General features: G+C 36.7%; 1 protein-coding gene across 20 annotated transcripts in view; it reads left to right on the top strand.

The window, feature by feature from the left end:
• The window catches only part of MYBPC1 (myosin binding protein C1), an 81,487-nt gene that overhangs the window by 50,052 nt on the left and 17,440 nt on the right, over window positions 1–13,995 (top strand). For 18 of the 20 annotated variants that reach the window (XM_072146415.1, XM_072146413.1, XM_072146408.1 and 15 more), the window contains 14 exons: window positions 1,152–1,315; window positions 2,084–2,216; window positions 2,666–2,790; window positions 3,397–3,502; window positions 4,068–4,234; window positions 4,453–4,615; window positions 6,633–6,739; window positions 6,831–6,967; window positions 7,118–7,277; window positions 8,298–8,402; window positions 9,198–9,386; window positions 10,703–10,837; window positions 11,397–11,801; window positions 12,876–13,247. In XM_072146415.1, the coding sequence (XP_072002516.1) occupies window positions 1,152–1,315; window positions 2,084–2,216; window positions 2,666–2,790; window positions 3,397–3,502; window positions 4,068–4,234; window positions 4,453–4,615; window positions 6,633–6,739; window positions 6,831–6,967; window positions 7,118–7,277; window positions 8,298–8,402; window positions 9,198–9,386; window positions 10,703–10,837; window positions 11,397–11,801; window positions 12,876–13,247 (2,468 nt within the window). The remainder of the gene's footprint in view (window positions 1–1,151; window positions 1,316–2,083; window positions 2,217–2,665; window positions 2,791–3,396; window positions 3,503–4,067; window positions 4,235–4,452; window positions 4,616–6,632; window positions 6,740–6,830; window positions 6,968–7,117; window positions 7,278–8,297; window positions 8,403–9,197; window positions 9,387–10,702; window positions 10,838–11,396; window positions 11,802–12,875; window positions 13,248–13,995) is intronic. The other 2 variants (XM_072146417.1, XM_072146418.1) reach the window with 2 other exon arrangements.

The raw sequence follows: 13,995 nt of genomic DNA, 5'->3' as shown, positions 1-13,995 counted from the left end.
TATGTTAACTTCCAGCACTTAAAAAGCATTATTATCGAGCCATTATTATCAAATAGTTCCTATTACTCTCTGTGATAATACCGGTTTGTGCACCTGTGTGTCCAACACATCACATGGACAGATTTATATGCACTGGAAGTAAAAATAAAAGATTTCTATAGGAGGGCAGCAAGCAGAGATGCTGAAAACCAAGAGGAATTTATATAGAAAGTATGTTGGCAAAGTATATAACTTTTCTTTACACAAACCACATCAATTATTTGCTGAAAGTGGACAACCCCTTTAAAAAAGTTAGAGGAACAATTGAGGAAAAACTAATACAATGTTATACCTAGTAGAAGTACTAAGGGTATGAAACATGACTCAGACTATTCAAAGAGTCATAAACCAACCCTTCAGACTCTAGGTATAACTGCAGAGAAAATTTACTAATACTGTAAACTTTATTAACTCTAATGCTTCAAATTTTTCACAGTAATTGATGCTGTATAATTCCTCTGTAGATGTATCTGAATTTCTACACCTATGTGTTTGCTTTATTGATGGATAAAAACATGCACCAAACTTGGCACAATTTTTGCACATGGTAACCTATGATACACATAATGTATAAGATAAAAAAGGTATAATGCATATAAGCCAGATTTTTGGAAGATATTTACACAGAATTAGTGCACTTTTGTTGGTAAATTTAGCCCAGTGTAGCTCTAGTCTTCAATTAGGTATCTTGTCAAAAAATTACCAAATTAATCTTTTTTCCAGACTGCCTGTCCACCTAAACAGCAATATTCACACATATTTATTTCTGGTCTCCCTGAGGGACTTATGTATTAATGGCATACAATGGCGTTCCTCTGAAATTATACTAATAATCATGTTACACTGACACACATTTCTAATTGTTGCCAGTTAATGGGTAACCTGCCTCAAACTATAACAACGTACAAATTGAAATACCATATAATGAAATATTTACTGATATAAACACTTAGATTGGATTACATGACATAAGAGGTTTCATATTACTGCATTTGTCATACTCATCATCCTGGTGCCATGGTGTACGAGAACCAATATTATGAGCTTCATAACACTGCTTGAAAACTTCAAGTCTCTCAACACATTGTATGCTTATTTTATTCCAATGTTAGAGAAGTTAAACCTGAAGAAGGTCCAGAGATAGATGTGTGGGAGATCCTGAAAAATGCAAGTCCCAATGAGTATGAAAAGATTGCATTTCAATATGGAATCACCGACCTCAGGGGAATGCTAAAGAGACTGAAACGTATGCGCCGTGAAGAGAAAAAGAGTGCAGGTAATCTGGATAATTTGTAAAGATATACCTAGCTGTATATTTATTAATCTGTCCTGGTTTCTCAATACATAATCTGCCCCTAACTGTAAGGCAATATTTATAGTATTACGATATAAGGTAGAAGGGATTAGTAGTACTGTATTTGTCCATGTATCTCGGGTCTACTGGAGCAGAGGGCTATCGCGGCTAAGATAAAAATGGTTCTTATGAAGCTTGTATTTAAAGCAAAATATTAAATCATGTACAGCTGAATACTGTTGCTACATCTATGTGAATTTTTAAGAGATTGAACTGCGTTTGCGTAACATGTGTTTATTTGGAAGTAATATAGAACTGAATATATATATATATATATATATATATATATATATATATACAAATAGAAAAAAGGCAGCACTCCAGAGTAGAAGTAAAAAGTGTAGATTCCTCTTTATTGCATATCCCAAAACAGCAGCAACGTTTCGGCTCAGTGCGAGCCTTCTTCTGAGCCGAAACGTTGCTGCTGTTTTGGGATATGCAATAAAGAGGAATCTACATTTTTTACTTCTACTCTGGAGTGCTGCCTTTTTCTATTTGGATACCTTCGAGGACCTGATGCCCAGCCCTAATAGGCGTGCACTATATATATATATATATATATATATATATATATATATATATATAATATCTGTAATATTATACAAAATCCCCACATATGTATTTACAATATTTAAAGTGATATTGTACTGAAAGAATACTCAATTTTTTTTTTCTCCCTTATTTTTTTAGCATTTGCCAAGATATTAGATCCTGCATATCAGATTGACAAGGGAGGGCGAGTGAGGTTTGTTGTTGAACTTGCTGATCCAACAGTTGAACTCAAGTGGTATAAAAATGGACAAGAAATACGTCCAAGTACCAAGTAAGTAAAGTGTTCCTATGTCTTTAATGTGAACTTATTTTAGGTGTAATAGTCGATCAATTGGTCCCTGTACTGACTGACCATAGTATCCATCTGCTCAGACTCTCCTGGTCCACAGCATGGTGCCTGACCTTCATACTGGACTATATTTTATGAATGCACACAGTACGTTGGATGTACACCTACATACAATAACATAACAGGATAAACATTTGTGTAAACCAAACAAACGTTTGGCATATTAGCTGCATGTTTGCAGTAACTTTGACAGTAGTCAATGGTTCCTGTGTAGGGGTCTTCTATAAATTTACTGTTACAGCTTATACAAACTTCAGTCACGTGTAAATAAGCATATGGCCACACTAAACTGCAAAACTGAGATCATTTAGTCAAATGTGAAAGTGAGCATTTTATTATGTAGATATATTTGATCATTTTATTTTATACAGATACATATTTGAACACAAGGGAACTCAAAGGATATTATTTATTAACAACTGCACATTGGCGGATGACGCTGCATATCAAGTATGCGCCGGGGATGAAAAATGCTCTACTGAACTGTTTGTCAGAGGCAAGTTATGATCCATTGTTTTACATGTAGAATTAAAAGAACACTGGTCCTTTTTAAATAGTGTTTGCCACAAACACATCGAAAGATTAGTGTTATTGTTTCATTCACTATATGTAAAAAAAAAGTCAAATTCTGATTATTAAGAGCAAAGGTTGAAGTTTCCATCACCTTTGACTAAGCTGTCCACTAAAGGACTGACCTTACGCCTTATAAAGAAGCTTTGGATCTGTGCCTATTAGGATACACATCCATAGGAATAAAAGACAAGGTAAATTATTCCGAGTAAGAACAGATGCCTGATATCCATAAGATGACATTGCAGCTTCTTAAAATTGTTCATATAACCAAATCTTTATTGAATAGGTCCTGACTAAACATAGAGTAGTTGTATGGAAAGCAGAGTGAGGCAACCAAAAAAAACCTTGCCTACATTATGCCTAATCTTGTATAAGTGGTGAACCTACACTTAAAAGAAAAGAGTACCCTAAGTATATTAACCAACCCGCTTGATATCTCTCTGAGACTGGAGAGTTTCATTAAAATATTTTTGCCTTCAATAATGTCACATCTAAAGACAAAAAATGTACATTTTTATTCCTATGGCAGAGCCACCAGTATTGGTAACAAAGGAACTGGAAAATATTAGTACATACTGTGGAGAAAGAGTGGAAATGGAATGCGAAGTATCTGACGCAGAAGCAAATGTAAAATGGTAAATTAGATTAAATATGTATAAATAATAAAGCAATTTTTTAATAATACTCCAATTAACAGTGTCATACTGTGTCTACCATATGTTGTAGAATAAGTTTGTGCCACATAAGTTCTATTTACTGCCAAAAAAATACTTCTTCTAATACATATATAATAGTTCTATAGTGTTAGTACTTTCTAGTTTTATACTTATTCCACAAAAGAGTGCCAAGTAAATCTCCTCCAAAGGGATACCTTTAATATTGTGTAGCTGGTGTGCACATATTGATTACTATTAAGTAATATTATGCCTCAGTCCTTCTACATTAAAGATTTTGTATTCAGCATGAGAATCAGATTTGGACATAACCAGGGCATCTAGAAACATTACAGAAAAAGAACAAAATATTCACCATAAATATTTCTAAATACTCAAATTGATTTATTCTTTCGTGTAATTGTTTGTATAAGTTAATAGTAAGGCAGACTGTATGTGTGAGTATTTCCAGTTAGCCACTTAGTTGGGAGAAAACTGATGTCCATGTTTACAAAGTGCATATAACAGTTTTATTTTTATTTTTTAGGTTTAAAAACGGAGTGGAGATAACAAATGAGCCCAGGTCCAGATACAGGCTAAAGGTGGATGGTAAAAAGCACATACTGATTATAGATGAAGCAGACAGAGGAGATTCAGCCACCTATTCTGTGATGACCACAGGAGGTCAATCAGCAGCACAACTTCAAGTGGATTGTAAGGACTATTGTTGAAAGTCTTATTTTTTGGTTTTACAAGATTGTATCTCTTATGTATCAGTCACGTCTATTCCACTGTGCTTCTGCTATCTTGTTATTTTGTACTGCTTAGATATTACCATTTATACACAGATATTAATATTACATGATCTCTTATGTAAGCACAGACCAGTAGTTCAGCTATTCTTCAGAAAAGGTTTCTGTTTCTTGTTAAAGTGCGACCACTTAAGATATTACAACCCCTGACTGACATGACTGTGAATCTTGGCAAAGAAATCCATCTGAAGTGTGAAATCTCGGAGTATGTGCCTGGAAGATGGTACAGAAATGGGCAGCTTATCCATGGCAGTGACCGTGTGAAACTATTTCATAAGGGAAGGTGAGATTATTACAAATGCTAGCAGAGCCACTTGAAAATGTCACTACCTTTCTTCTAAATGTTACAACAAAAAAGTTACATTTTTGCGCAGACTTATTTGCACACTTTTTTGTGACTTTTACACATTTGCACCATGGTGCACTGTTTTTCAATGGATTTGTTATATATATCGAATCCAGCTGTTTAGACTAAAGTTAGTTGTATTCGCCAGCTGACATGTCTAACCTTACCACCTTGAAATAAAATTTTCAGGTTAAAAAAATGTATAAAGTTAATTTTAGATGGTAATGTAAAAATGCATTAAAAACATTTTGGATCAAAAATTGTGCAAATTTTGACAAATGGACAAAACTGCTGCCTTTTTTTGGAAAGATATTTTTATTTTTAAACAAAAAAAACCCCAGCCAGTTAACTTTCGTTCGGCTGCAATATGCAGACAATATAACCAAAAGCATTATACTTTATAGAGAAAGGGGGAGATTTATCGGGCAGCTGACTGCAAGACTTTTTTGCACAAATATTTGCGACTTTAAAAAAAAAAAAAAGTAGCATCCTCCACACCAGGGAGCAATGTAAGACCAACAGGCACCGATGCATTTTAACACAAGACAAATTAGAGTAATAAACTAAGCAAAAAAGGAAGTAGACAACTAAAAAACTAGAAAGACAAAAGATAAACCCCCCTTATGTTTTTTGAGGAGGGAAGATTTTTAAGGGAGTGTTTCTTTGATAAATACAGAACATCCATAACTACGAGTCCATTGCATTCTCTGCTCTATGTGCCACTATGGCATAGTAAAACAATTATTTCAATAAACATCTGGTTCTGGTACAGAGATCAAACCAGTTACAGATGAAACTTGGCCCAGATATATTATTGTGTTTGCACCAGTTTTTTGTCCCACTTTTGTATCACGGTTGTACTTTGTCTGACACTTTAGAAAACTATGCACACAAAGGGGGTGTTGGTGTATCTTCCTAGTTTGCGACACATTTATTACTGCAATTCAACACAATTGTGTTGCAACATAATTCAGCAAAGTGCACCAAGAAAAAAAAGGTGCAATTATAACATAATGGGGCAAATATACTTACCCATCCCAGTCACGATCCCCGATCCGGACTGTCCGGCGATGATGCACGTAGATCATGCGCCCAATATCCTGCATGTGTTGCTCCCCACTCAGGTGCCCCGAAGTTCACCATCTTCTTCCCGGTGTATGTAAGTGCATGTCTTGCAACACAATTTAAAAGTTAAATCCCATGCTTAGTCCGAATCAGTCGGATCGTCCAATGGGCCCCCCCTCGTTTTGTTTTGCATGAAAGCCGGCGCGTGCAACATACACCCCTTTTAAATGCAGCACAAATTGGAAATCTTCAGAACACCCAACGAAAGTGCAGTCCGCGGACCCTTAGTAAATGAGCCCCAATGTGGTGCAAAGTGCACATTAGTGAGGCAAACTGCACTAAGGCAGATCGCAACAGTTTTATATCCGGGCCATTGTCTTTTTGTTGAAACCGTGTCCTTTATCTTTAGAATTAAGTTCCGTGGTTTACTTTCCCGGGCATAGAGAGGAAAGGAAAATTTGTAAGGGTTGTCTGGGCTATCTATAGCATAGGTCATTAGTAGTTGATTGGTGGATGTGTAATAACTGGCACCAGAACATTGCTGCTTTGTTCATAGTATGTCCTGTTGCACTATAAGAGCAACTTTCTATTACTTCAGTGTGGCTGGATGGCCAATAAAATATGGGACAACCTTTTTGGGCACTATCCAACATTGGAACACTCCTAAATAGAAGGACTGTTCAGGGATGATATGACAAACCACAACTTGTTATCTTCTACTATAAATACGTGCAATAAGTAGTATACACCTGTATTAAGACAAATAATATTCTCCACTTCTTCTCAGTACATACTGAGAGACCTGAAACCACAATTACAAATGAAAGACAAATGTAATAAAAAGGTAAGCAGAATAAATAATAAAATATTTCTGCTATTGTTTATATAGGAACCATAGATTAGTTATAGACAGTTGTCTAGTGGAAGATGAAGGTGATTATGCATTTGTTCCAGATCTTTATTTGATCAATATTCCGGCCAACGTACATGTTATCGGTAAGGATGCTAAATTAAACTTTACAAGTTACACAATTCTATTTGTGTAAAAACATGGAGTCATCTTTCCTGACTGCTAATTTCTTTGCAGATCCTCCAAAAATCCATTTTGATAGTCTAAATTATCCTGATAACACTGTAGTGGTTGTAGCAGGAACAAAGCTGAGACTTGAAATCCCTGTTACTGGAGAACCAGCCCCCAAAATTATTTGGAGCAGGGGCGACAAGGTAAGTTTTGTCTGGAACTTTTGCAGATATCATATTGTAGGTATATACAATCATCTGCCTTTTAGTAATGTGCCCAATAGTGATGTCTTTTCCAAAATAGTGCACAGTGATATCATCCAAACTGTTATCTGTCACATTATACACCCGCAGTGGATCACAGATCTGAGTGGACGTATCAGGGCAGAGTCATACCCTGATCACGGGCTTCTAGTCATTGATAACGCTGAGAAAGATGATTCTGGAACATACAGGATAATGGTAAAAAATGAGGCAGGTGAAGCTGTTGCGCACATCAAAATTAAAGTTGTGGGTAAGTAAATAAATTCAAGGTAATATTCTTATGGATACACTCATTTGGATCATCCCACTTTTAAGGAAAAAAATTATTAACTCCTCAAAGGGAGTCTTCCACCTCCACCAAGCATTGTAATCTACTGATAGCATTTTGTAGAAAAATTCACTGCAATTCCAAAAATGTCTTAATTATTTTTGTCCATTATGCCAATTCTGAGAAATTTCCAGAACTGGCAGTTGGTGCAAAGTTGTGTCCTCAGCATCTGCAGAACTGCTATTCCCTATTGGATCACTACCCTCTCCATCAGATATTCAGAAGATTTGTCTAGCGAGAAACATGGAGTGACACTGAAATAAAAGCTAAGTGATTTAAGTGGGATTAGCAGTGCTTCAGACTTTAAAGGGGTTGTCCGAGTTTTGATAAAAAAATATATGTGGCCGGGAGCGGGCTGACTAAAACAATAAAGCTGTACTTACCTCCCGGTGCCCTTCCGTATCCAGCGCTGCAGTCGCTCCGGTCCAGGCGCCATGTAAACAAACATGGCCGCCGGAGCAGCGCTGCATTCAGCTTCCAGCCGGACACGACAACCTTCCAGCCCCCATACACAATGCTGTGTATAGGGATGGATAGGCGTACCCGGCCACGGCCGGCCGGAAGCTGAATGCAGGATACGGGAGGGCACCGGAAGGTAAGTACAGCTTTATTATTTTAGTCAGAGCCCTCCTGGTCAGATATATATATATTTTTTTAAACTCGGACAACCCCTTTAATGGGACATCCTGGATGTACCAACTGCCTCATTAACATATGGATTACACTGGGAATGTCTTCAAAAAGCATATTGCACAGAAATAAGGCATGCTGGAGATCAAAGTACATTTCTCTACAATATGTTAACACTTAGTAGAGAGATGGTAGATTCCCTTTAAAATCCCATAATGAGTGGCACCCTTTTATGGACAGTTTACTGCGTTTTTTTTTTTTTGCTAATATTTATTTTTTTATTGCTACAATAATGTCTGTCTTAATATTTAGACATCCCTGATGCTCCATTAGCTCCAGATGTAACAGAGGTCGGAGAGGATTGGTGCACGATGAAATGGGAACCTCCATTATATGATGGAGGATGTCCTATTATGGGTAAGTGTACGGTACCCTAATTATCATTAAAAAAAGATAAGAACAAAGAAAAAGTTCAAAAAGAAAAGAATTTCTCATCTCACCATTAGCAGATTTATTAGTTATGGCATGTATTGGTGGTTGAATGCATGAAGTTCATAGCACCGGTCTGGTGAAGAAAGATCAATGGGGAGATCCAGCTCTTAAGTATAAGAATTCAGAAAAAGTTAAAACTTACATCCTGTATTTAAAAATTCTTAAACATCACAAATGGTGATCATGATGGACAAACACAAAAAATACAAGACTTTGGGTGGTGCGTTTCAGACTATGTATAAATCTAGTCCTAATGAGTAAGGACTATAAATTGTACATAGTCCAAACAGCGTCACCAACTACTCCTCCTTTAAGTTAAAATGTATGTTTTAACTTTTTCTGAATTCTTATACCGAAGTGTTGGATCTCACCATTGATATTTCATCTTTTGAATACCCTAATTATCAGTTGTTATAAGATTCCGATCTGTTTACCTGTAATATGACCAACATACATGAGCTTTACTGATACAGTATAAAAGAGAAAATGTATATTTCATAAATGGTTGGTTACAAGAAAATCATCATTGTGAAGTAATAATAATAATCTTTATTTATATAGCGCCATCAAATTCCGTAGCGCTTCACAAATCATAAGTATGGAACAATGTAGTAATCATTCATTGAGGAAGGTGCGAGGAATGCAACACTGAATTGGGCATAATTTTGGAACATTTAGAATGTGTTACCAGAAAAAAGATTAATCCCATTTTTCTCATAGGATACTTTATTGAAAGAAAGAAGAAGCAAAGTTCCAGGTGGATGAGGTTAAATTTTGAATTATGTAAAGAAACAAACTTCGAGCCCAAAAAAATGATTGAAGGTGTTGCATATGAAGTCCGGGTCTTTGCTGTTAATTCAATAGGAATTTCGAAACCCAGCATGCCCTCCAAGCCCTTTGTCCCACTGGGTAGGTGTCTGTGGTTACATATACTACAACATATTACACATGGCATAAAATGTATGTGTAAATAGAATTCATGTGCAATCTGGAATTCTTGTGACACTATTTGGTTGTTAGAGTGTTCCAAAAAGAGCAGCATAGTTACATATTAATACGTAGTTTTACCTTTGGCATCTCTCTCTTTGTCAGTGTGAGAGATAAGATAAGAGCAGGGTAGTGCTGGCTTCCTTATAAATCTTCCCAGTAATTATCAACTAAAAGGGTATCCACAGTAGGGTTTGACTATAATTCTGAATGCTGCTACTGCAGTCTTATAAAGATTTGCTACATGCCAATTGTGATCCTGTAAGATGCTTCTCACTTGCTTCTTCGAAACTTGGCAACAAGCTATAAAAAGAGGAAAGTCATTAGCATGTTGCTAAAAAGCAAGTGAGAGTCAATTGAAATACTTGTAAGGTACTGTATCATTTCCTTATATTACAGAATAGGTGGATTCACCATTACCTATTATAGGTTTCAATTTAAATTTGCACTTTCCCATTTCCAAACAAGTTTACACGTTGGTATTATTCAAGTTACAGGTAAAACCACAGGAAAAGCATTACATAATTTGGAAATGCAGGAGCTATGTTTTCTTCTTTCATTTTATGGTGGGCTTTTACAAAAGTTTACCTTGTGCGGTATATTATCATTAAAGTTTTAAAGGGACCCTGTCATCAGAAATTGGCCTAATAAACTATTACCAGTATGTTGTTTGTGTTTCTTTCATGACCTAGCTTGGTGGCATCGTTCCTCAAATCAACTTTGAAGTGCAATGTAAATTCGTTGTATAGAGACAGGGAGGTGGAGAGTTTAACACTGAAGTCAAGCTCTCTCTGCCTCTGAACACCTCCCCCTCTGTGATTAACATCATCTACCAGACTTCAGAAGATCTAATCAATGATGTCCCGAGACTCAGGACCATCAATTATAGTGAAAGGGATGTTCTGAGGCAAAGAAAGCTTGAATTCAATGTTAAACTCTCCGCCTTCTTGACTTCATAAAAGCAATTTACATTTCACTGCAAAGTTGATTTTCTGGATGATGGCACCACTCAAGGCCATGAAAGATACATGATCTAGAAGTTGTTCAACTGCTTGACAACATACTGGTAGTGATTTATTTACATTTCTGATGACATTTCTGATGACAGGTTGCCTTTAAGTATTTAGAACAGGGGTCCATACTGTAAATGTTCAGTCTAGTAGATAAACCTATATTATTGACTGGAATATGCCTCTAATTACATTACAGTGTACAGATATAATATCTTTGGTTTCTAGCTGTCACAAGTGCTCCAACAATGCTAACCCTTGATGGAGTAACTGACAACACAGTGACAATGAAGTGGCGCCCTCCAGACCACATTGGCGCCGCAGGTTTGGATGGCTATGTCATTGAGTACTGCTTTGAAGGGGGTGAGTATACAGCAATTTATGATATAATGAATTGCAGATTTCAATAAGGTATCCACAGATATTTATCCCTGAATGCATACTATAAATGGTTACAGACTAATATCATTTTAACTTTTATCATTGTGAACATTGTTTTTGGTCTTAATGCCATCATTAACCAGAATGTTTTTACACTGATTGATACTTTTATATTGTCACATCAGTAATATGATATCGCAGAAAGTGCATTAATAGACTGCGAGTTTAGATATGCAAGTTTGCTGATAAAGAAGCAATGCAAGTGATTAGAAGCATGTTGTACATAGCATCTCTTTTACTTTGGAATGTGTTGTTTTTCTCAATGCTTGTGGATCAAAAAAGGTACTTTACTCACAAGATTTACTAAACTACTCACTGAATCAATTGATCAACAGTACCAAAAGTGGGCCCTGTGTGAGTGCCTGATTTAATGCAAGCATAGAATAACTGTGTTGGTGTGTAACCCTAAAGTCAGACCCAACTGCAGGCCCAACCCTTAACCCTGAAAACAATATTTCTGAGGTTGGTGCCTCTTTACCAGGAGGAGATGAGAAGCAGGAGAAGCCTGAATTTACAGATCAGGAGTTGGATTTGTTAGTGGATTGTGTGTCTAAGAATGGACCACATATATGTGGTGCTTTGTCGGCGAAAACCACCAAAGCAGAGAAGAGTAAAATATGGGCAGACATCCAAGCCAAGGTCAACGCCAAAGGTGGCAATAACAGGTCTATTGCAGACCTGAAAAAAAGGTGGAACACACTCAAAAAGCAAACCAAGAATAAATTGTTGCAAACCAAAAAAGAAAGCAATGTGGAGAATGCAGTGGTGCCTGAAGCTGCAAAGGATCTGTCTTCCCTGGAGAAACGTGTGGAGGCTATGCTAAAGCTTGAGGAACTGGAAGGAACCCCTGACATTGAAGAGGATCTGCAAGATGATATACCTGGAGGTAAAATAATTACAATTGAATTTTGACCAGAAGCTCATTTATAATAATACTGGTAACTGTTTTAAAATATCTAACTAAGTTAGTGAAATTTTCATTACATGTAATATATGTTGAATATGTTTTTATATGTTGGTTTATCCATGGTTAACTGTAAGAAAGAGCATCTGTCACCCAAATGCCTTATCATGCTTCAGGGCAATAATTTTTAGAATATTTACACAAATTTCACTTATGTTGTTGATGTTTTTTTTCCAGGATTGTGATATTGATCATCTATCCATAGAATAGGTTATTGATAGCCCCCTCAAATTATTCCAAGATTGGTGGCTGCAGATCCTGGGGCCGGAGGAGGAGGCCCCTATAGATTTAACCCTTTAATTTTTAAATCCAGATAACAGCTGTTATTTAGGTTTAGATCAGTGTTAAAGAGGTCTTCTTTTCCACAAAGTTTCTAGAAATCCTATATTGCACTAAGGAGTTTGCAGCTACAGCATGTGCTGACCATGACAACATAGTAGCTAGCCTTGATACAAGTCACTTTATTTAGCCAGCATAGGAATTAATTACTTATTTTTTTCTAAAAAATGACATAATTTAATGGGAGACTCCCAAGAACATTATTTATGAAGCACTAGTAATTTAAAATGGTGACACATGCTCTTTAAAGAGTTTTGTAGCCTAGGGAATATGAGTATTGATGCAAAAAGAAAGATCCAGCATTTGAAAAGAGATGATCAAATCTTTATTATGAATCTATAATATATGGAGAAGCTGGACCAGAACCACTTCAGGAAATCAATGCATCTCAGATGCCTTGCATATTCTTACTCTTAGTGGCAAGTGCTATTAGTAAGAACATGTAAAGTGTTTGAAGCATGCTAGTGGTTCTGGTCCTTAGCATCTAAATATTGGGATATCTCAGGTTAGCACGCTCTGGATGAAACTTTATACATTAGATGTAGTGTACAAGGACCCAGGAGCTGATTGGTGACAAGTTTCAAGTACTGGTTAGCTGGTATATTAATTTGTATTTTATATGATTAAACATGTCTGAGGTTGCCCCATCTTTACCAGGAACTGCTGACAAGCCGAAGTTTACTGATGAGGAGCTGAACATCTTAGTGGATAACATTGCCAAACTAGGGCCCCAGCTCTTTGGAGCCGAAACAAGCCAAGGAGATAAGGATAAAATATGGGCGGACATCCAAAAGCAGTTAAATGCTGTGGGGTGCAAAAACAGGTCTATTGAGGAGATAAAAAGAGCTTGGAATAACCTTAAAAAACAGACAAAGAAGAAAATTGAGCACAACAAGGCTCAGAAAGTACTGGAAAGCCAAGGACAAAAAGCCAACTTGCTCAAGCTCACACCAATAGAGAAGCGAGTAGAAGTTATGTTACAAAATAAACAAGTCTTTTCTGAGGACTTCCATGAGGAACCTGATGAAGGTAAAATGTATATTCCCAAAGACTTCTTGTTGTGTCGCATACATGTGCTTTTCCAGTCATGCAAGTGCATATCTCTAATACAAAATGGCAAATTACATATATTGTATTTTCCATTTTTATATTAGAGAAACGCTTTATTTGCATTCATATCAAGTATACATATGTTGACATATATTTCCACTATTAATACATGCCATCCAAATCCAACCTTCAACTTTGGCTAAAGGTAAACTACCTGGTCTTTCAGTTTGATTGTGACCTTATAAGACTATGCAGTTTAACTTTATATATATGGGTAAAGGGGTTTTCTGGGTTATATATATATTGATGACCTACCCTTCTGATGGGTCATTAATATCAGATTGGAGGGTGTCTGACACCTGGCACATCCATCGGTCAGCTGTTACTGGCATCCCCATTGACTCTTCAGTGTCCATCAAGCAGAAAGTCATCCATTGTATGTCAGGTCTGCTTGATACTGCAGCCCTGCCATATTCACCTGAAAAGGAATGATCTTAAATCAGGGCTTGTAACAATGAACATTACATCCTGAGAAATTGAAGCACTATTCACTAAAGTGCTACTGCTGCTCAGGTCAGCTGATCAGTGGGGTTGATGGTGTTAGATCCCTATCATCGGACTAATATCCAGCCGCAAATGGTTTATTGGTCCCTATCGATGCCTATGCGCCTGGACACAATGCAGTGAGCACCCATTATCTGACCACACTGTGACCATGCACAGCGAA

Source organism: Engystomops pustulosus, chromosome 4 (assembly GCF_040894005.1).
Source record: "Engystomops pustulosus chromosome 4, aEngPut4.maternal, whole genome shotgun sequence".
Taxonomy (NCBI): domain Eukaryota; kingdom Metazoa; phylum Chordata; class Amphibia; order Anura; family Leptodactylidae; genus Engystomops; species Engystomops pustulosus.
The sequence above is the reverse complement of the archived record's forward strand: the minus strand, read 5'-3'. Positions and strand labels throughout refer to the sequence as shown.